The following is a 20,883-nucleotide window of genomic DNA, read 5'->3' on the forward strand; positions in this document are numbered from 1 at the left end:
TTAATTTCATTTTAACAGTTAATAAATTGTACTGTGACTAAGTATATAGCATGATAATTTCCATTTGGAACATGAGATTTTTATGAACTGTGGTTTTCATAAGGTAACAGAAAATAAGCGTTTATAATTTCTATGAAAGTTTAAAAATCTGTCACCAATTTTAACTTTGTTCAAATACCAGAAGGGAGGAGTTGAGTGATTTGGTTTGTGGAAGTTGAGAGATGACTCTAGCCATTCTTTATTTCTTGTCATTCAGCCAGTTCATATATTTTAATAACCAATCTTCAGTTTGAAATGTAATCTGTGAACTATAAATCTAGAGTAATATTCCAATATCTATCATTTGTTGCTGTTGTTTTAAGACAGGGTCTCACTCTCATTACCCAGGCTGGAGTGCAGTGGAGCAGTCACAGCTCTCCAAAGCCTTGACTTCCTGGGCTCAGGTGATCCTCCTACCTCAGCCTCCCAAGTAGCTGGGACTACAGGCACACCACCACACCTGGCTTATTTTGGGGGATGTTTTGGTTGGTTGGTTGGTTGGTTGGCTGGTTGGTTGGTTGGTTGGTTGTTTTTTTGTTTTTTTGTTTTGTAAAGATGGTATTTAACCATGTTGCCTAGGCTGGTCTCGAACTTCTGAGCTCAAGTAGTCTGCCCACCTCAGCCTCACAAAGTGCTGGGATTATAGGCTTGAGCCACCATGCCCAGCTGTTACATTTTAAAAGACATTTTGAAGCCTTAAATTTCCTTTTATGCCTAATTTTATGTCATCATTCTCATTCAGAAACAGACATAGAGTGACTTCTTTTGAGACTTTAAAGTTTGAGGTAATGCAATAGCCAAACAAAAGTGCTTAGGATACAATTTAAAAAAGGGAACTGCAGTATGGAGTACTGAGAACTGCAGGTATGGAGTCATATTCCTAGAAACAGGAAGATAAGCATATATGAATTACCTAACCAAAAATGTAAAGAGCAACATACCAAAACCTTGAAGAGCATCCTGAAACAATAAAGAACAGCTGGCATCAAATAGAATAATCATGAAGACCCAGGGAAACTTGGATCCCATTTTGTCACAGAGTCTAAAGGAAAAGAACTTGTAAAAGAAAGGGTATGGTCAGAAATGCTGAATGCTGCAAAGATGGAAGGAATAGGGAACAGAGAGGGTTGATTAATGTACTTAACACATGGAGGACATTGTTTAAACTAGCCTATAGTATTTGGCAGCATGATGGGAATGAGAAATACATAACCAGGAAAAAGGCGATAAATAGAAAAGGGAACAACTAGTATAGCGCACTCATCATGAATTATACCGAAAGTAGAAACATAAAGTGGGACTTGGTTAGAAAGGCAGGATTCCTGAACAGGGAGAGAAACTACTTTATAAATTCATTTAAACATACACACCCTTTATAGGTATTTGTCACCTGAAGAGAAAGGCATTATAATAATGTTAGAATGAAGTTCCTTTCTACTGCTGTATACCAGTAAACTGTGTTTATATTGTAATTTTAGTTATCTAAATTCCAACTCCTTTTTGGAAATCCTTATGCATGTACAGAAATACGACCCCATAATTCCGTACTTAGTGGTCATTTGATTTAACACTCATTAAGATCTTAAATATGTGTGCAGATTTTCCTTTGGAATGCTGAAAATGCATGTAGATTAAACAGATCTTTACATCTAAAATTTCTACTTACTTTGAGTTGTGGAAAAACAACCTCATACCATGTCTTCAAGTTTTACCAAACAGAGCATGTTCAATCAAGATGAACTAGTATTAGATGCAATATTTAAAAGCTGTATCTAAAATTAGCTGGGCATGGTGGCACGTGCCTGTAATCCCAGCTACTCAGGAGGCTGAGGCAGGAGAATTGCCTGAACCCAGGAGGTGGAGGTTGCGGTGAGCCGAGATCGCGCCATTGCACTCCAGCCTGGGTAACAAGAGCGAAACTCCGTCTCAAAAAAAAAAAAAAAAAAAAAAAGCTGTATCTAAATATAATTGAAGTTAGAAACTTTAAACAGTATATGTCTAAATGCATGTCATTTAAATTTAGAATTCTCATATAGATGCTTTACCTTCTTATATACTCACAAATAATTATTGAATACTTTCTTCCTTTCTCCCCTGGTTTATTCTAAAAAGGATTTCAGTAATTTACAGTTAACACATATAAATCAAGATTAACTATATAAATAGATATAGAAGTCAGGATGAATGGAAAATAAATGTAGTCACAGTAAGATGAAATTAGAGAAGTTAGTTGGTAGGAGCAATAAGGGCCTCTGCAGTTGTTAAAATTAATCTGCAAATGTATGAGCTTTTTTGGATTCTGATTCAGACTAACCAACTGGGAGGAAAAACAGTTAAGAAGTTGGGAAAAAATTGAACACAAACTGGTTATTGGATTGGGACTGATAATGGTATGCACTGATTAAAACAAAAAATCCCTTATTTTTTAGGGATATATATACTATAGTATTTACAGGTGAAATTAAGTGTGTCTAGAATTTGCTTTGGGCTATTCCAGTAAAAGAGGGTGTTGGAGGGAAGCTGCAGGGATTGTAGAAAAAATAAGTATGGCAGAATGTTAAATTTTGAATGTGATCCTTTTGCAGGCGCCATACTAATCTTCTCTGTGTCGTTCCCATTTTGGTATATGTATGTGCTGCTGAAGCAAGCACTAGAATGTTAATTTTTGAAGCTGAGTTTCTGATATTAGGTACACGAGGGTTAATGTATATTTCAAAATTTCTATAATAAAGTTTAAATAAAAATGGGTTGCAAATTTGGTGCTTAGATTCATAATGGCTAAAAAATGATTTTAGTTTCAGTTCTTTAAAATGGAATGTTTTATGTTATCAAATATATGTAAAAGTAAGCAGTCAAAATAAGGAAAAATAGAGCTATGAAAAGCAATTTATATATAATACAAATCTGCTTAAACTCTCTTTTGTATGTCTTTAGGTACCTAACATCCTTCCTGGCATATAGGAAGCACACAGCAAATGCTGTTGAACTGAACTAATCTGTATCTTACAACAGTAAAAGTGTTTAATTTTTTAGATTTGGAATTTTCATTTTTTTCAGAACTTGTCTTAGAATGATTGTTAGAAATGGAGAGTGTAATGTTGGTCTTGTTTTTTGTTAAGATAATTTTGGTTTTATGATGTTAGATTTTTATCAAATAAGGTTGTTTTACAATGTTGGGTTTGAAAATATAAAAATCTTTAAATAACTGTTTTGCTGTGTCAATGTTCAGACTTCTCTATATTTTGGTTGTTCAGTATGGTGTTAGATTTCCATGAGTGTTAAATGTTTGGTTGACTTGCCAAAAGCAAGTTACGTTTTTCTGTTGAAATAAGAGGCTCAGCTTAGCCTTGAATTGCATGTTTTTAGTTGAAACATACTGGGTATAAGGAAATTCAGATCTGCAAACATTCATTTGTCAGGAGTAAGGCTGCATTTTCTCTCTTCATGAAACCACTTCGGCTAAATGGGAGCCTTACCTTTCTCTGTCTGAAGAGACGATATGTTACACCTAGCCCAAACTGGCCAAAATTAGTTTAATTCTAGGTAAGTGGTTTGATGTCTAGTTAATGTATGATATTCTTAGCATTTTTTTCTCTTCTTTCTCTAGAAAGCCACTAGAGCAGAGTTGCTAGTGAACAGTTTAATTTCTACATTACGTCACAGAAAGAGAGCTAAAGGGCTCTGGTTATCATCCACAGACTGACTAGTCAACCCTTAAATAACCTGATATTAACTCCACAAATGTTAGCTAGATTGGACCATGTGTAATCTGAGTCAGAAGTTGGAATCAGAAGAGATAAATGATGTGTTATCACTCATCAGTAATGTCTGTAATAGTGTTGTAAAATTGTTATACTTTTTTACCTGTCGACCACGTCCACAATCTCTCTACCTATGGTATTTATCTTGATGCTTCCTCTTCCTTGCTTTTTCTTTTATTATCTCTTCTCTCTTACATACATAAATGCCTAGCATACTGCCACATATATGGTAAACACAGTTCATTATTTTTTTTTCTTTTCTAATGTCATCTTCCCCCTCAGCCTATGAACATAAACACATCTTGCATTTTTAAAACCAAAAACCATACACTTATTCCATGTACCATCCTTTAGCTTTTCTTTCTTTGACAACCACCTACTTTTAAAAAGCTATACTTAATGTTGCTTGCCACCTATTCAGGATTTAACAAAGTTCTTATTTGTCCTTTTTAACCTAGTTTATTTGCCTTTCTTTAGTATTTCTTTTTGATAACCATCTCCTAAAGAAATTCCCTGAATTTGAATGCATGATACCACCTTTTATCCCAAGGACTTCGCCTCTCTGACCAGTCATTTGTCTGTCTAGCTCACTTCCTCTTTAGGGTTGCCATATTTGGTTTTGCACAGCTCCAGGGGACATCATTCATATCATATGTAGTCCATGTAACAGGCCCTCCCTGGCATGGTGCAGTGCAGCTTCACTGACTACAGCAGCAGCTCTGCTCAGACCTTAAATGCATTGACATTCACTGATTTCTGTCAGAACTCTTTTTTTCATATCATAGTAGGTGTTCACAATTAGGTGATTCTGTGCTGATCTCTCTTCCAGCTCAAACTGACACAGATATGCCATTCTTTATTTCTAGACTAGACCACTTTTCTGAATTCCATATTTTTTGTAAATTTCATGTAGAACTTACCACCTCAGATTAAACCAAAACTTTTTACTCCTCCCACTCACATCCCCTCAACCATTTCCTGTATTCCCTATTTCAGGTACCATCTAAGAACCATCCTGAATTCCTTCTCCAGCCTTCCTTCTCTTGTCTAATTAGTCAGCAAGTCGTGCAGATTCTACCTCCTAATCTGAAGTTTTCAAATATTTTGATCTTGGTACCCCTTTACATTCTTAAAAATTATTAAAGACCCAAAGAACTTCTGTTATATGGGTTATATCTGTTAATGTTTGTTATGCTTGAAATTGAAATAAGATTTTAAGGTATTTTTAAGTAACAATACAAACCATTGTATTTTGACATAAATAACATCTTTTTGAAAATAACTTTTTCAAAACAATAAAATTACCAAAAAGGGTTGCATTGTTTTTTATTTTTGCAAATGTCTTTACTATCTGACTGAACAGAGGACAGCTAAATGCTTGTATATGCATCTGCATTTAATGTATTATAATACAATATTTGGGTTGAAGTACATGAAGCAAATTCAGCCTCATACACATACATAGTTGAAAAGGAGTATTTTCAGATGATTAATACCACATCAACCAGTGTAGTGGTTTAAGTCTTCAAATTTGATGATGGTATCTGAAACCGTATAAGTGAACCTTTTATAATAGTAAAATCTTTCACATGTAGTTTCATGCATTTTGGTCATTTGGAAAATACTGATTCACTGAGTTAGGCAGTGAAGATCTAGGATTGCCGCGTCAAATGGTATTTCTGGTTCTAGATGTTTGAGGAATCGACACACTGTCTTCCACAGTGGTTGAACTAATTTACACTCCCACCAACAGTATAAAAGCATTCCTGTTTCTCCACAGCCTCGCCAGCATCTGTTGTTTCCTGACTTTTTAATAATTGCCATTCTGACTGGTGTGAAATGGTATCTCATTGTGGTTTTGATTTGCATTTCTCTAATGACCAGTGATGATGAGCTTTTTTCATTTGTTTGTTGGCCACATAAATGTCTTCTTTTGAGAAGTGACTGTTCATATCTTTCACTCACTTTTTGATGGGGTTGTTTGCTTTTTTCTTGTAAATTTGTTGAAGTTCCTTGTAGATTCTGGGTATTAGCCCTTTGTCAGATGGATAGATTGCAAAAACTTTCTCACATTCTGTACATTGCCTGTTCACTCTGGTGATAGTTTCTTTTCCTATGCAGAAGCTCTTTAGTTTGATTAGATCCCATTTGTCAATTTTGGCTTTTGTTGCTATTGCTTTCAGTGTTTTAATCATTAAGTCATTGCCCACGCCTATATCCTGAATGGTATTGCCTAGGTTTTCTTCTGTGGTTTTGAGTTTTACTTTTAAATCTTTAATCCATCTTGAGTTAATTTTTGTATAAGGTGTAAGGAAGGGGTCCAGTTTCTGTTTTCTGCATATGGCCAGCCAGTTTCCCCAGCACTATTTATTAAATAGGGAATCATTTCCCAAATGCTTATTTTTGTCAGGTTTGTTGGAGATCAGATGGCTGTAGATGTGTGATGTTATTTCTGAGGCTGCTGTGCTGTTCCAGTGATCTATATATCTTTTTTGTTACCAATACCATCTTGTTTTGGTTACTGTAGCCTTGTAGTATAGTTTGAAGTCAGGTAGCATGATGCCTCCAGCTTTGTTCTTTTTGCTTAGGATTATCTGGGTTATATGGGCTCTTTTTTAGTTCCATATGAAATTTAAAGAAATTTTTTCTAATTCTGTGAAGAAAAATAATAGTAGCTTGATGGGAATAGCATTGAATCTATAAATTAATTTGGACAGTGTGGCCATTTTCACGATACTGATTTTTCCTATCTGTGAGCATGGAATGTTTTCCATTTGTTTGTGTCCTCTCTTATTTCCTTGAGCAGTGGTTTGTAGTTCTCCTTGAGGAAGTCCTTTACATCCTTTGTTAGTTGTATTCCTAGGTATTTTATTCTCTTTGTAACAATTGTGAATGTGAGTTCACTTACGGTATGGCTCTCTGCTTGTCTGTTGTTGATATATAAGAATGCTTGTGGTTTTTGCACATTGATTTTGTATCCTGAGACTTTGCTGAAGTTGCTTATCAGCTTAAGGAGTTTTGGAGCAGAAACAGTGGGATTTTCTAAATATACAATTTTGTCATCTGCAAACAAGCAATTTGGCTTCCTCTCTTCCTATATGAATACCCTTTACTTTTTTATCTTGTCTGATTGCCCTGGCCAGAATTTCCAATACTAAGTTGAATAGGAGTGGTGAGACAGGCCATCCTTGTCTGTGCCAGCTCCTGGAATCATTAATTTTTTTTTTTTTTTTTTTTTGAAGGGCTCTTCCAGTCTCTCATTCCTTCAGTTCTATTGTCATCTTAGTTGTTTCTCATCTTCTGTTAGCTTTTGAATTTGTTTGCTCTTGTTTCTTTAGTTCTTTTAATTGTGATATTAGGGTTTCTATTTCAGATCTTTCCAGCTTTCTGATATGGGCATTTAGTGCCATAAATTTTCCTCCCTTTTTTTTTAAATGGAGTCTCACTCTGCCACCCAGTGGTGGAGTGCAGTGGCATGATCTCGGCTCATTGCAACTTCCATTTCCCAGGTTCAAGAGATTCTCTTGCCTCAGCCTCCTGAGTAGCTGGGACTACAGGCACATGCCACCACGGCCAGCTAATTTTTTTGTATTTTTAGTAGAGATGGGGTTTCACTATGTTGGCCAGGATAGTCTCAATCTCCTGACCTCATGATCTGCCTTCCTCGGCCTCCCAAAGTGCTGGGATTACAGGTGTAAGCCACCACAGCCAGCCTAAATTTCCCTCTTAACACTGCTTTAGCTGTGTCCCAGAGATTCTAGTACATTGTCTCTTTGTTCTGATTGATTTCAAAGAACTTCTTTATTTCTGTCTTAATTTCCCAAAAAGTCATTACTTATTTATTATTTATCATAACTCCTGTTATTTACCCAGGAGTCATTCAGGAGCAGATTGTTCAATTTCCATGTAGTTGTATGGTTTTGAGTGAGTTTCTTAATCCTGAGTTCTAATTTGATTGCACTGTGGTCCAAGAGGCTGTTTGTTATGATTTCCATTCTTTTGCATTTACGAAAGAGTGTTTTGCTTCCAATTATGTGGTCAGTTTTAGAATAAGCGCCATGCAATGCTGAGAAGAATATATATTCTGTTGGTTTATGGTGGAGAGTTCTGTAGATGTCGATGAGGTCCTCTTGACCCAGAGTTCAAGTCCTGAATATCCTTGTTAATTTTCTGTCTCTAATATTGACAATATTAACAGTAAGGTGTTAAAGACTCCCACTATTGTATGGGAATCTGAGTCTCTTTGTAGGTCTGTAAGAACTTGTTTTTTGAATCTGGGTGCTCCTATATTGAGTGCATATGTATTTAGGATAGTTAGCTCTTCGTGTTGTATTGATCCCTTTACCATTCTGTAATGCCCTTTGTCTTTTTTGATCTTTGTTGATTTAGTCTCTTTTATCAGAGATTAGTAGTGTAACCCCTGCTTTTTCTTTTTTCCCTTTTTTTTTTTTCCCCTTTCCATTTGCTTGGTAAATAGTCCTCCAACCCTTTATTTTGAGCCTTTGTGTGTTTCTTTGCAAGTGAAATGTGTCTCCTGAATACAGCACACCAATGGGTCTTGACTCCTTATCCAGTTTGCCTCTCTGTCTTTTAATTTAGCCCATTTAACATTTAAGGTTAATATTGTTATGTGTGAATTTGATCCTGTCATCATGATGCTAGCTGGTTATTTTGCATATTAGTTGATGCAGTTCCTTCATAGTGTCATTGGTCATTTTATTTTGGTGTGTTTTTGTAGTGGCTGGTACCAGTTTTTCCTTTCTATGTTTAGTGCTTCCTTCAGGAGTTCTTAAAGGGCTACCTGTTGGTAACAGAATCCCTCAGCATTTGCTTGTCTGGAAAGGATTTTATTTCTCCTTTGCTTATGAAGCTTAGTTTGCCTGGATATGAAATTCTGGGTTGAAAATTCTTTAAGAATGTTCATTATTGGCCTCTACTCTCTTCTGGCCTGTAGGGTTTCTACAGAGAGATCTGCTGTTAGACTGATGGACTTCCCTTTGTAGGTGACCTGACCTTTCTCTCTGGCTGCCCTTAACATTTTTTCCTTCATTTCAGCCTTGGGGAATCTGATGATTATGTGTCTTGGGGTTGATCTCATGGAGTATTTTAGTGGTAGTCTCTGTATTTCCTGAATCGGAATGTTAGCCTGTCTTGCTGGGTTGGGAAAGTTCTCCCAGATAATATCCTGAACTGTGTTTTCCAACTTGGTTCCATTCTCCCCATCACTTTCAGGTATACCAGTCAATTGTAGGTTTGGTCTTTTTTGCGTAGTCCATATTTCTTGGAGGCTTTGTTTATTCCTTTTAATTCTTTTTTCTCTGATCTTATCTTCCTTCCTTATTTCAGCAAGGTAATCTTCAATCTGTGATATCTTTTATTCTGCTTGGTTGATTCAGCTGTTGATACTTGTGTATGCTTCACGAATTTTTGTGCTGTGTTTTTCAGCTCCATCAGGTCATTTATGTTCCTCTCTGAACTGGTTATTCTAGTTAGCAGTTCCTGTAATCTTTTATCAAAGTTCTTAGCTTCCTTGTATTGGATTAGAACATGCTCCTTTAGCTCAGAAGAGTTTGTTATTATACACCTTCTGAAGCCTACTTTTGTTAATTCATCAGTCTAATTCTCCATCCAGTTTTGTGCCCTTGCTGGAAAGGAGTTGCAGTCATTTGGAGGAGAAGAGGCATTCTGGTTTTTGGAGTTTTCAGCACTTTTGCATTAGTTTGTCCTCATCTTTGTGGATTTGTCTACCTTTGATCTTTGAGGCTGATCACCTTTGGATGGGGGTTTTGTGCAGGGGTCTTTTTGTTGATGTTGTTGTTGTTGCTTTGTTAGTTTTTCTTCTAACAGTCAGGCCCCTCTTCTGCAGGTCTGCTGCAGTTTGCTGGAGGTTCACTCCAGGCCCTCTTCACCTGGGTATCACCAGTGGAGGCTGCAGAACAGCAAAGATTGCTGCATAATACTTCCTCTGGAAGCTTCATCATACAGGAAGCTGGCCTGATGCCAGATGTCTGTCCACCCCTGTTGGAAGGTCTCTCCCAGGCAGGAGGCACGGGGGTCAAGGACCCACTGGAAGAGGCAGTCTGTTCCTTAGCAGAGATGGTGCACTGTGCTGGGAGAATCCCCCTTATCAGGATCAGCTGCTCTCTTCAGAGCCTGCAGGCAGGAAAGAGTAAGTTCACTGAAGCAACACCCATAGCCATTTCTAACCCAGGTCCTGTGTCACCAGGAGATGAGAGTTTTGTATGTAAGCCCCTGGCTGGGGCCTACTGCATTTCTTTCAGAGATGCCCTGCCTGGTTGAGGAGGAATGGAGAGAAGCAGTCTGGCCACAGCCACTCTGCCTCACTGTGATGAATTATGCCCAGTCAAAACCTTCCAGTCTCCTTAGCACTGCTGGGGGAAATCACCTACTAAAGCCTCAGTAATGGTGGACGCCACTTCCCCAACCAAGCTGGATCATCCCAGGTCGACTCCAGACTTCTGTGCTGGCAGTGAAAATTTCAAGCCAGTAGTTCTTAGCTTGCTGGGCTTCATGGGAATGAGACCCACTGAGTGAGACCACTTGGCTTCCTGGCTTCAGCCCCTTTTCCAGGGGAGTGAATGGTTCTGTCTCACCAGGGTTCCAGGCACCACTGTGGTACGAAGAAACTTCTGCAGGTAGCTCAGTGCCTGCCCAAACAGCCACCCAGTTTTGTGCTTAAAACCCAGGGCCCTGGTGTTGTAGCCTTACAAGGGAATCTCCGGATCTGCAGATTGCAAAAACAATGGGAAGAGTGTAGTACCTGGGCCAGGTAGTACAGACCATCATGGCTTCCCTTGTCTGGGAGAGGGAGGTTCCTCAACTCATTTCACTTCCTAGGCGAAATGATGCTCCACCCTGCTTCTGCTCGTTCTCTGTGGGTTGCACCCACTACCTATCCCGGTCCATCCCACAACACCTGGGAATTACGGGAGCTACAAGATGAAATTTGGGTGGGGACACAGAGCCAAACCATATAATTCTGCTCCTGGCTCCTCTCAAATCTCGTATCTTCACATTTCAAAACCAGTCATTCCTTCCCACCAGTCCCCGAAAGTCTCAATTCATTTCAGCATTAACTCAGAAGTTCACAGTCCAGTTCTCTATCAAGACAAGGCATGTCCCTTCCACCTATGAGCAGGTAAAATCAAAAACAAGTTAGTTACTTCCTAGATACAATGTGGGTACAGGCACTGGGTAAACACATCTATTCCAAATGGGAGACATTGGCCAAAACAGAGGGGCTATAGGCCCAATGCAAGTCTGAAATCTAGCAGGGTAGTCAAATCTTAAAGCTCCAGAATGATGTCCTTTCACTCCATGTCTTATATCTAGGTCACGCTGGTGCAAGAGGTAGGCTCCCATGGCCTTAAGCAGCTCTGCCCCTGTGGCTTTGGAGCGCATAACCCCACTCCTGGCTGTTTTCGCAGGCCTGCATTGTCTGCAGTTTTTCCAGGTGCAGAGTGCAAGCTGTCGGTATATCTGCCATTCTGGGGTCTGGAGGACAGTGGCTCTCTTCTCACAGCTCCAATAAGTGGGGCCCCAGTAGGGACTCTGTGTGGGGGCTCCAATCCCTCATTTCCCTTCTGCACTGCCCTAGCAGAGGTTCTCCATGAGGGCCCCGCTTATGCAGCAAACTTAGGCCAGGGCATCCAGGCATTTCCATACACCCCCTGAAATCTAGGCAGAGGTTCCCAAACCTCAGTTATTGACTTCTGTGCACCCACAGGCTCAACAACACGTGAAAGCTGCCAAGGTTTGGGGCTTCCACACACTGAAGCAACAGCCTGAGCTGTATCTTGACCCCTTTTAGCCATGACTGGAGTAGCTGGAATGCAGGGTACCAAGTCCCTAGGCTACACAGAGCAGGGTGGCCCTGGGCTTGGCCGATAAAGCCATCTTTCCTATTAGACCTCCAGGCCTGTGATGGGAGGGGCTGCTGTGAAGACCTCTGACATGCCCTGGAGATATTTTCCCCATTGTCTGAGGGATTAACATTCAACTCCTTGTTACTTACTGCAAATTTCTACAGCTGGCTTGACTTTCTCCTCAAAAAATGGGATTTTCATTTCTGTTGCATTGTCAAGCTGCAAACTCTCCTGCCTTTTATGTTCTTTTCTCATTTAAAATTGAATGCCTTTAGCAGCACCCAAGTCACCTTCTGAATGCCCTAAATATTCTCTCCCAAGTTCAAAGTTCCATGGATATCTAGGGCATGGGGCAAAATGCCACCAGTCTCTTTGCTAAAACATAGTAAGAGTTACCTTTGCTCCAGTTCCCAACAGGTTCCTCATTACAATCTGAGACCACCTCAGCCTGGACTTTATTATCCATAACACTGTCAGCATTTTGGTCAAAGCCATTCAACAAGTCTCTAGGAAGTTCCAAACTTTTCCACATCTTCCTGTCTTCTGAGTCCTCTAAGTCTCTAAGAAGTTCCAAACTTTCCCACATTTTTCTGTCTTCTGAGTCCTCCAAACTGTTCCATCCTCTCTGCCTGTTACCCAGTTCCAAAATCACTTCCACGTTTCTGGGTATCTTCAGCAACACCCCACTCTACTGGTACCAATTTACTGTATTAATCTATTTTCACACTGCTAATAAAGACGTACCTGAGACTGGGCAATTTACAAGAGAAAGAAGTCTATTGGACTTACAGTTCTGTGTGTCTGGGGAGTGCCTCACAATTATGGCATGCAGCAAGGAGGAGTAAGTCATGTCTTACATGGATGGTGGCAGGCAAGGAAAGACAGTTTGTGCAGAGAAACTCCCATTTTTGAGACCATCAGATCTTGTGAGACCCATTCACTACCACGAGAACAACATGGGAAAGACTCGCCCCCATGTTTCAGTCATCTCTCACCAGGCCTTTCCCACAACACCTGGGATTGTGAAAGCTACAAGATGAGATTTGGGTGGGGACACAGAAACAAACCATATCAATAGCCAAGTCCAAATAAGCATACGCCATCATTTCCTAATGTAAAAGAGAATCAGGAGTGGTATCCTGAAAACAGTAACTTGGTACCCCTTGCATTTCATGCAGTTCAAATAATTACACAAACTTTTCCTCATGACAGCCATGATACTTCAGTTTATAGCAGATACGCTTTATGCAAACTTCCCAGTTTATCAAATAATACTAAAAAGAAGTGTAACTAAAGGTTAAGATTCAATAAAATCAGTGATTGTTTATTTTTTCAATATGGATATTCTCAAGTGAAACTTTTACTGTGAGGCGGTGAAGTAGGTTAGTGCTTCTTGTTTGATTCATGCTAAGGTGTCAGCAGTTTTATCCACCATTGCTTTTGCACTGTCGGTAGCAAATATCCACTCAGTGAAAGAGGTCAAGTAATGTTTAAATAACACTTTGATATTATTATGAAAATAGTTTTGACCTCATCAGTGGACACCTTAAAAAGGGTCTTGATGACTCCCAGGATCCATGGACTATACTTGGAGAACCGCTTCTTAAATATGCAAGCTATGTTGCCCTTGCCCACTCTACTTTCTTAACTCTAGCTCTTATTAATTCTTATCTTTGTTGTTTTTTGTTTGTTTGTTACCCAGGCTGGAGTGCAATGGCGTGATCTCGGCTCACCACAGCCTCTGCCTCCTGGGTTCAGGCAATTCTCCTGCTTCAGCCTCCTGAGTAGCTGGGACTACAGGCATGCGCCACCATGCCCAGCTAATTTTTTTGTATTTTTAGTAAAGACAGGGTTTCACCTTGTTGACCAGGATGGTCTCGATCTCTTGACCTCGTGATCCACCCGCCTCGGCCTCCCAAAGTACTGGGATTACAGCAGGCTTGAGCCACCGCGCCCGGCATCTTTGTTGTTTTTATAGTTCCCTAACTGGTCTCCAAATGTTTAGTCTTTTTCTCTTCCTTAAAAGTTTCTAGAATACAAATCTGATTTTGTTGATACCCTGTTAAAATCTTTTAACATGCTCCAGCACAATTGGATAAAATCCAGACTTCTTCACAGAGCATAAAAGAGACCCTTTACTATCATACCTACCTTAGTAACTAACCTCTCTTCCTGTCAGTACTTCCTAGTCTTTGAGCCAAGCTGAATTTACTGGTAATTCCCTGAACACATCATGGTTTCTACATGATTTCTATATGCTATTCTTCCTACCTGTAATACTTTTTTACTTCCCAGCTATCCCTTTAATTGCACATCATTTTTAAATCACCTCATGTTACTACCCATAAAATTTTATATAAGAATTTGTTATATTACAGTCATTTTGCTTATGTGTCATTTTTTCATATTAGATTGTGAGCTGTTTGAGGTCAGAAACTGTGTCTTTCTGTGTATTCCCAGTACTTATCAAGGGTAAGGCCTGTAATATTTAATAAGAGTTTGAGTATTTGAATGAACTCCATAAAAACTGAAAATATGAATTAATGCTATGGTATTTCATTTTCTTTTCCTTCTAATACAGTTCTTAGCGTTGCTAATGAATAATAAAAAAGGCTACAGATGGGAAGAAAAGAAAAAAATGTATATGTATATATACATGTATATGTATATATACACACACACAGAGTATGTGTATATATACACAAAGTATATACCATATGTATATATATTTTATAAATATATATATGTATCCCTCAACCACTTTATTGGACGAAGCAATGGATCTTTTTTCCATAATTTTTACTTTAAGATTCAGGGAAACATTCAATTTATGTTTCTGAAAAGTTGTAATGAATTTCATTTTTAAAAATTAACCTTCTTAATTTATTATAACTCAGTCTCTTATCAATTAGATGTTTTTTCCTAATTTAGAATTCTTAATGTGGAGGCAAAAATGCCAAAATATTTCCATTTTTTAATTAATGTTTTAAAACTACCGTGTGAGAATATTAGGATTATTAAAATTTTTAACTGTGTACTCTACATTGTTTTATATTAAAACTTGGTTGATTGTATTTTGTTTTTGAGTTTAGTACAATAAAATAAATCTTGGTAAAGGGGTTTCTGTCAGAAGGGTACCCAACTAGAAATCTCATTTAACATAATCCATTAACATACAGCATTTATCAGCTAAAGAACCTCTTTCAAAAGAAAGAAAATTTTTTCTAAGATTTCATAATGTATAAAACTTTAAAAGTTAAATTAGGCCTGGTGCAGCCTGTAATCACACCTGTAATCCCAGTGCTTTGGGAGGGCAAGGCAAGAGGATAATTTGAGGCCAGGAGTTTGAGACTAGCCCAGGCAACATGGTGAGATCTCTGTCTCTGCAAAAAAATTTGTTGTTAAATTAGCCAGACATGGTGGCACGCACCTGTAGTTACAGTTTCTCAGTAGGCTGAGATGGAGGAGCTCTTGGGCCTGGGAGGTCAAGGCTGCGGTGAGCTATGATTGTTTCACTGCACACCAGCCTGGGCAACAGAGTGAAACCCTGTCTCTCAAAAAATTAATTAAAATGTAAATTTTTTTATATTTTAAAAATATTACCCACCATTTCTTCTGTACAATGCACTCTAAGTATATATATTTAGATAAATCTAAATCACTTAAAAGCAAATTTTGGGCCAGGTGTGGTGGGTCATGCCTGTAATCCCAGCACTTTGTGGGACTGAAGCAGGTGGATCACCTGAGGTCAGGAGTTTGAGAGTAGCCTGACCAACATGGAGAAACCTCAACTTTACTGAAAATACAAAAAAATTAGACAGATGTGGTTACACATGCCTGTAATCCCAGCTACTCGGGAGGCTGAGGCAGGAGAATTGCAAGAACCCAGGAGGTGGAGGTTGCAGTGAGATGAGATTGCGCCATTGCACTCCAGCCTGGGCAACAGGAGCAGAACTCTGTCTTTTAAAAAAGGCTAATTTTGTAAATTATGCTTTTCTGCCTGTTGACCATTTCATTGCTCATTAGCATCTGAGTAAATATAATATTTTAAATGAATAATTTTAAGCCTCACTAATTTAGAATTTACAATGACAGAGTCACTGGACTGAAACCTAGCTTTTTATAGCCCCTTGCCTAGATGTTGCCTAGTAAATTAAAATAACATGTTTACAAAATTACAAGGGAAAATAAAACTTTTAGTGACCTTTAAGAACTTAAATTATTGCTGTATTATAGATTTGTTGATTATAAATCATGCCTTTAATGCATATTTGTTGATTGAAAACCAATAGTATTGCGATTTCTTCAAAAAGATTCTGAATTAATGAGGTATGTATACTATAGTCAGATTTATGACTTTTTACTTTGGCCAAATATAACATATTGGGATTATGCTTGGAATTCTTTTATCTGTTTTGTCCCCATTGACTTAAATTTTTAAGAATTGATAACATTCTCTGATCTCTGTGTCAATGTGGTACATAATTAGAATGCCATGGTGTACCAGTGAGAAACAAAGTAGAGTAGTTTAATTCTGTTGACTGATGGATATTGATCATAAAGTGTTAAAAATGGGTACCTAAACTTGGAAATTGGTATATGTAGTTAGTAGATTTATAGGAGTAATAGCAAGTCGCATATTTAATTTGATATATTTTATTTGAAAATAGTTCCCTTTTGTACTTTATGTTTTTATACATTCAGAATTTAAAACCAAAGGATATATAGTGATTTTGCTCATAAATCTATTTTCAGCATTCATTTACTACAAACATTGTCATCTGTTAGTTCTTTTTATTTCATAATTAATTTTAAAATTCTTCATTTTTTTATCTAATTTAACATTTTCATATTTTTAAAGGTCCCCAGGTGCATCCAATTTTTCAACTTTACCAAAGATCTCTCCTTCATCTCTATCAAATAATTATAACAACATCAACAACAGAAAGTAAGCACTGCATCTTAAAAACTCTTTGTTTAATTGATCACCCTATTATGGTTGCAAAAAAAAAATCTTGTATCTAAAATTTAGGATAAAAGTCTTAATGCATTAAAATTGGTTTTCTTTTAAATTACTGATTAGTTCTTCCCTGAGTAACTTAACAAAAAAGAAAGCAGTTAAATTACTTCTCGATTTAATACGTATACTGAAAGAAATAAAACACTTAAAGAATTTTATATACTAAACATTAATTGAAATATATTTAGAAGTTTGTTCGAACACAATTTTTTAGGAAGAGTATGAATTCAGATGTCATTTTAGAACTAGATATGTAATCACATAAAAGTATTTTTTAAATGTATCATTGATTCTCAAGTGGAAAGCACATATAAATTTTTATGAAAAAGGCAATCACTTTTTCTTGAGAAGTTCAGAAAAACAATTTCCTTACCCCTTGCCAAATAAAATTTAGAATCATGGAATTTATAAAAATTTTGTTAAAGTGTGTGTTCTTTTATTGCTTTAAGAAAAGTTGAAAGTCAAGATTACTTGGGCTTCACTCTGAGTGTATTACCTTGTATTGACTCTGAGTGTATTACCTTGAACAATGACATGTCTATTTTATTGAAAAGGATCAAAAGAAAGCTTTTATTATTTGTAATTAACCCAAATTATGGGAAGGATATTGATCTAGAGGTGATTATCCTCCTTTTATTTTTTTATATATATAGTGCCATTTATGGATTAGGTTGGAAGTATTTAGATATTTGCACTAACATATAGTACTAGATATTTATCTAATATACTAATTATATATTAGTATATGCTTATACTCATTATAAAATATTAGTATTTATTTTTTCAGTTTCTAAATGACATCCGATTATCTCAGCAACAAAATTCTAAAAGACTAAACTTTTTCGTGAAATAATCTTTAAAATTAAAACATAAATAATTAAAGTTACATATTGAATTAATTTTCCCTTAAATTTATCTTTTGGGGGAGGATGACAAAAATGATTCTGAACATATGAATTATAAGTAGATGACAAGAGCTAAAATAATTATGGGAAAGAATAATAAGAAGGATTAGTCTTAAACTAAATATCACAATGTATTATAAATACATAAAAATTCTAGCAGCATAGTACTAACCCAAAAATATGTCTATGTATCAGTGGAATCTAACAGATAAGAAACAGATCTTTGTATAAAAAGAATTTATTGTGATCAGGAGGCATTGTAGACTAATAGAAATGGGCAGATTATCCAGGAAATATTGTTGAGAAAATTGGCTCATGCCTGAGAATTTCTCTCTGGAATTTTAAATCCAAGATAATAGTTAAGCATATTAAAAAGGACAAATAAATGGGAAAAAAATACTTATTACAAGTGATAAAGGATATATATTCTTAATATATCAAGCTCATAAAAACCAGAAATTTTCTAAGACAGTCTTGGAAACACTGGGCAGTAAAAGTAAAAGAATTAAGTAAGGGATAAACTTTTTTTTTTTTGAGGTAGGGTTTCACTTTGTCACCGGGGTTGAAGTGCATTGTCAGAATCACAGCTTACTACACCGTTGAACTCCCAGGCTCAGGTGATCCTCCCACCTTAGCCTCTTGAGTAGCTAGGACTACAGCACACGCCACCACACCAGGCTAATTTTTTTTTCTTTCATAGAGATAATCCCACTATGTTGCCCATGCTGGTCTCGAACTCCTGGGCTCAGGCAGTCCTCCTGCCTCAGCCTCCCAAGTGCTAAGATTATAGCCACCTTTCTCACCTGAGAATAAATATTTTAAATTTTCACATTCACTACTGATTAGAGATATGTAAATTAAAACCATGCAAAACCCCATTTGCTTTCCCCTACCTCAGTCACGTTGGGAAAAATTCAACAATTATATATATTCTTATAAGGATTTTGAGTGTTTGGAGTATTAGAATAATTTTCCTAACAAAATAGTTTACCATATGAATCAAAAAGATTTAAAACGTTCACATTCCTATTTCAGTTATTCATAAAAAGATATGTGCACTATGTTAAATAATATTACATCATAGTGTAATACTAAAATACTGAAGATGCTAAATATTCAAAATTACACTGTAGTATGTTCTCTTCTATTTAAAAATGTATGTCTGCAGGCCAAAAAAAAAAAAAAAAGGTGAAAATAACCCCTTGTAATTCAGTTTGTATTATATGAGAGCTTTAAGTAAACTTATCAAAAGTCATTTTTTTCCTAGTAGATAAAATACTACTTACGATTTACTCATTGCAGATGGCTCCTATATTTACTATAAAATAATTCATGTACAGGTATTTACAGTCATTCTTTGGAGAGATTTTTAACATTGTATATAGACTATATTGAATGTATACTGTATTTTTACCAGAATTACCATATTGGTATATGTGGTCTGGTATGTTTCTGGTTTTGTTCTGTTTGCACTTTTATAGTAAACGTGTGACAGTGTAGTCTCAAAACCTCTGACTACAGAAACTGTTGAGAGAATTATAATCTTAAGGCTCAGTGATTCTACCGTATGACTGCCTTATATTTTTAGCTTTTTTTTTTTTTTTAATTCAGACAGTAAAATAGTCCTGTCATATTAGGGAATTTTAATAGCAAATAGTCACTGAAGTACCATGATGCTGTGACCATTATGAGCTTAAAAGTACATTTTTACGTATGGATTGTCTTTCTTTGTAAGGAACAAAACTTAAGCATTCATAAAATGGAAAGTTTTTTTTTTATCTTAAAAAACTTGAATTCCATCATATTTAAACAATTTTACATAAAATTTATTTCTTGCGTTTCCATTCAGCTTGTGGAAAGACTTCAGATAGAAATAGCATAGTTTATTTAAACATATGTAGAATAGGTAATGACCTTTTGGATTAAGTATATTTTGAAAACTCATGTATGTGGAAATAGTCTGCAAGTATAAGTAATATATTAAAATCAATAATTACAATACACAAGCTCATAGGAAATTTATTTACAAATTCAAGATTTAAGCCTACACTGATACATTTCTGAGATACAAAATTTTTACTCCCAGAAACAAGCATATCATTATAAAATAATTCCAGATAATATAGTTGGAATTACATCATTTAAGTTTAAGTTGTTATTAAAAACTAATATTATGAAAAATCTGTTAATATAATATCGTTTGTTTACTTTGTGTCATAATTTTACCTGTTGGTCCCTGGAGTATTTGGTTTTGCCTCAGTTTAAGTACATTTTTAAATATCTGTCAAATCGTCTTTCTGGTAATAGTTCTATAACCTGTATTTTTCTGCCCTGCTATATTTGCTTTAATATATTACTAACACCGCCTTTAAAAAGTATTTTTAATCTGTTTATTGTCTCAATTGGACATTCTAAATACAAAGCACGTTTCTATTTTTCTGTTAATTCATTTAAATCTTTTTTTTTTAATTTAATGAAAATGATTACCTGTATGAGATTGAGCCATGAACAGAAACTGTGAATTTTGGAAACTACTAGAGCTAGCCATCTGGCTCATAATAAATTTGTTAGCTAAAATCATTGTTGAATTAACTGCAAAATGGGCATAATTATAATTATGAGGATTAAATTATATATTTATAATGTCAGGTGTCAGTGCTAGTTTTAAGTCAGTCAAACATTTTTATAGAAGGATAAGGTTCAATTTTACCAAAAATTTTTGCATTTTTAGTGTATTTTTATTAAAGAAGTTTAGATATACAGAATTAATTAATGTAGTATTAAAATTCCCATTACTATTATTGTAAATTTATTTTTGCAAAGTAGCATAGCCTTAAAAGAAGATGACTAGCTTAAGATCATTAGGAAATAACTAGTAGACATAGTCATTGAAAGATAATAGAGGCTATCTTTAGGGCCCAGGTTTTCATATATTTTTTGAATTAAATTCTAGTTTTGATATTTTCCATGACAAACCTTAATATTTCATTTAGAGCACACATAACATGTGGATTGTAAGTGACCAATCAAGATAATATTAAAGTATCTAAATTCATTGGTTTTCATTATTATTTTTGAGCATCTAGACTATCTCAGTTTTTGAGCAAAGTTTATACTTTCTCTGTCATTTAAATGTAGATATTATTTAGGGATATAGACTTTTTTAAAAACAAAACAAAACTGCTTTGCAGATAAGTGTTTTGTTCATTTCTCAGTCTCTCCCATCAAATTCCATCATGTTGCTGCACAGAAGAGTAGAGCTTCCAGCATCC

At 36.1% G+C, this 20,883-nt stretch overlaps 1 protein-coding gene and 1 non-coding gene across 8 annotated transcripts in view; one reads left to right on the forward strand and one right to left on the reverse strand.

Annotated features, from left to right (window-relative positions):
- USP15 (ubiquitin specific peptidase 15) overlaps positions 1 to 20,883 on the forward strand; it is a 150,047-nt gene that overhangs the window by 79,310 nt on the left and 49,854 nt on the right. For 3 of the 7 annotated variants that reach the window (XR_005580034.2, XM_010337267.3, XM_074402823.1), the window contains one exon: positions 16,548 to 16,634. The exons of 1 other annotated variant lie outside the window; for it this stretch is intronic. Coding sequence is in view for 5 of the 6 variants with exons in the window: in XM_010337267.3 (XP_010335569.1) it covers positions 16,548 to 16,634 (87 nt within the window). In the remaining variant the exon portion in view is untranslated. 3 more of the 7 variants (XM_074402824.1, XM_074402825.1, XM_039471845.2) reach the window with 3 other exon arrangements.
- LOC120365158 (U6 spliceosomal RNA) lies at positions 2,580 to 2,688 on the reverse strand. The gene has a single exon (XR_005580174.1). It is a non-coding gene; the product is annotated as a U6 spliceosomal RNA (small nuclear RNA).

Source organism: Saimiri boliviensis, chromosome 7 (assembly GCF_048565385.1).
Source record: "Saimiri boliviensis isolate mSaiBol1 chromosome 7, mSaiBol1.pri, whole genome shotgun sequence".
NCBI lineage: Eukaryota > Metazoa > Chordata > Mammalia > Primates > Cebidae > Saimiri > Saimiri boliviensis.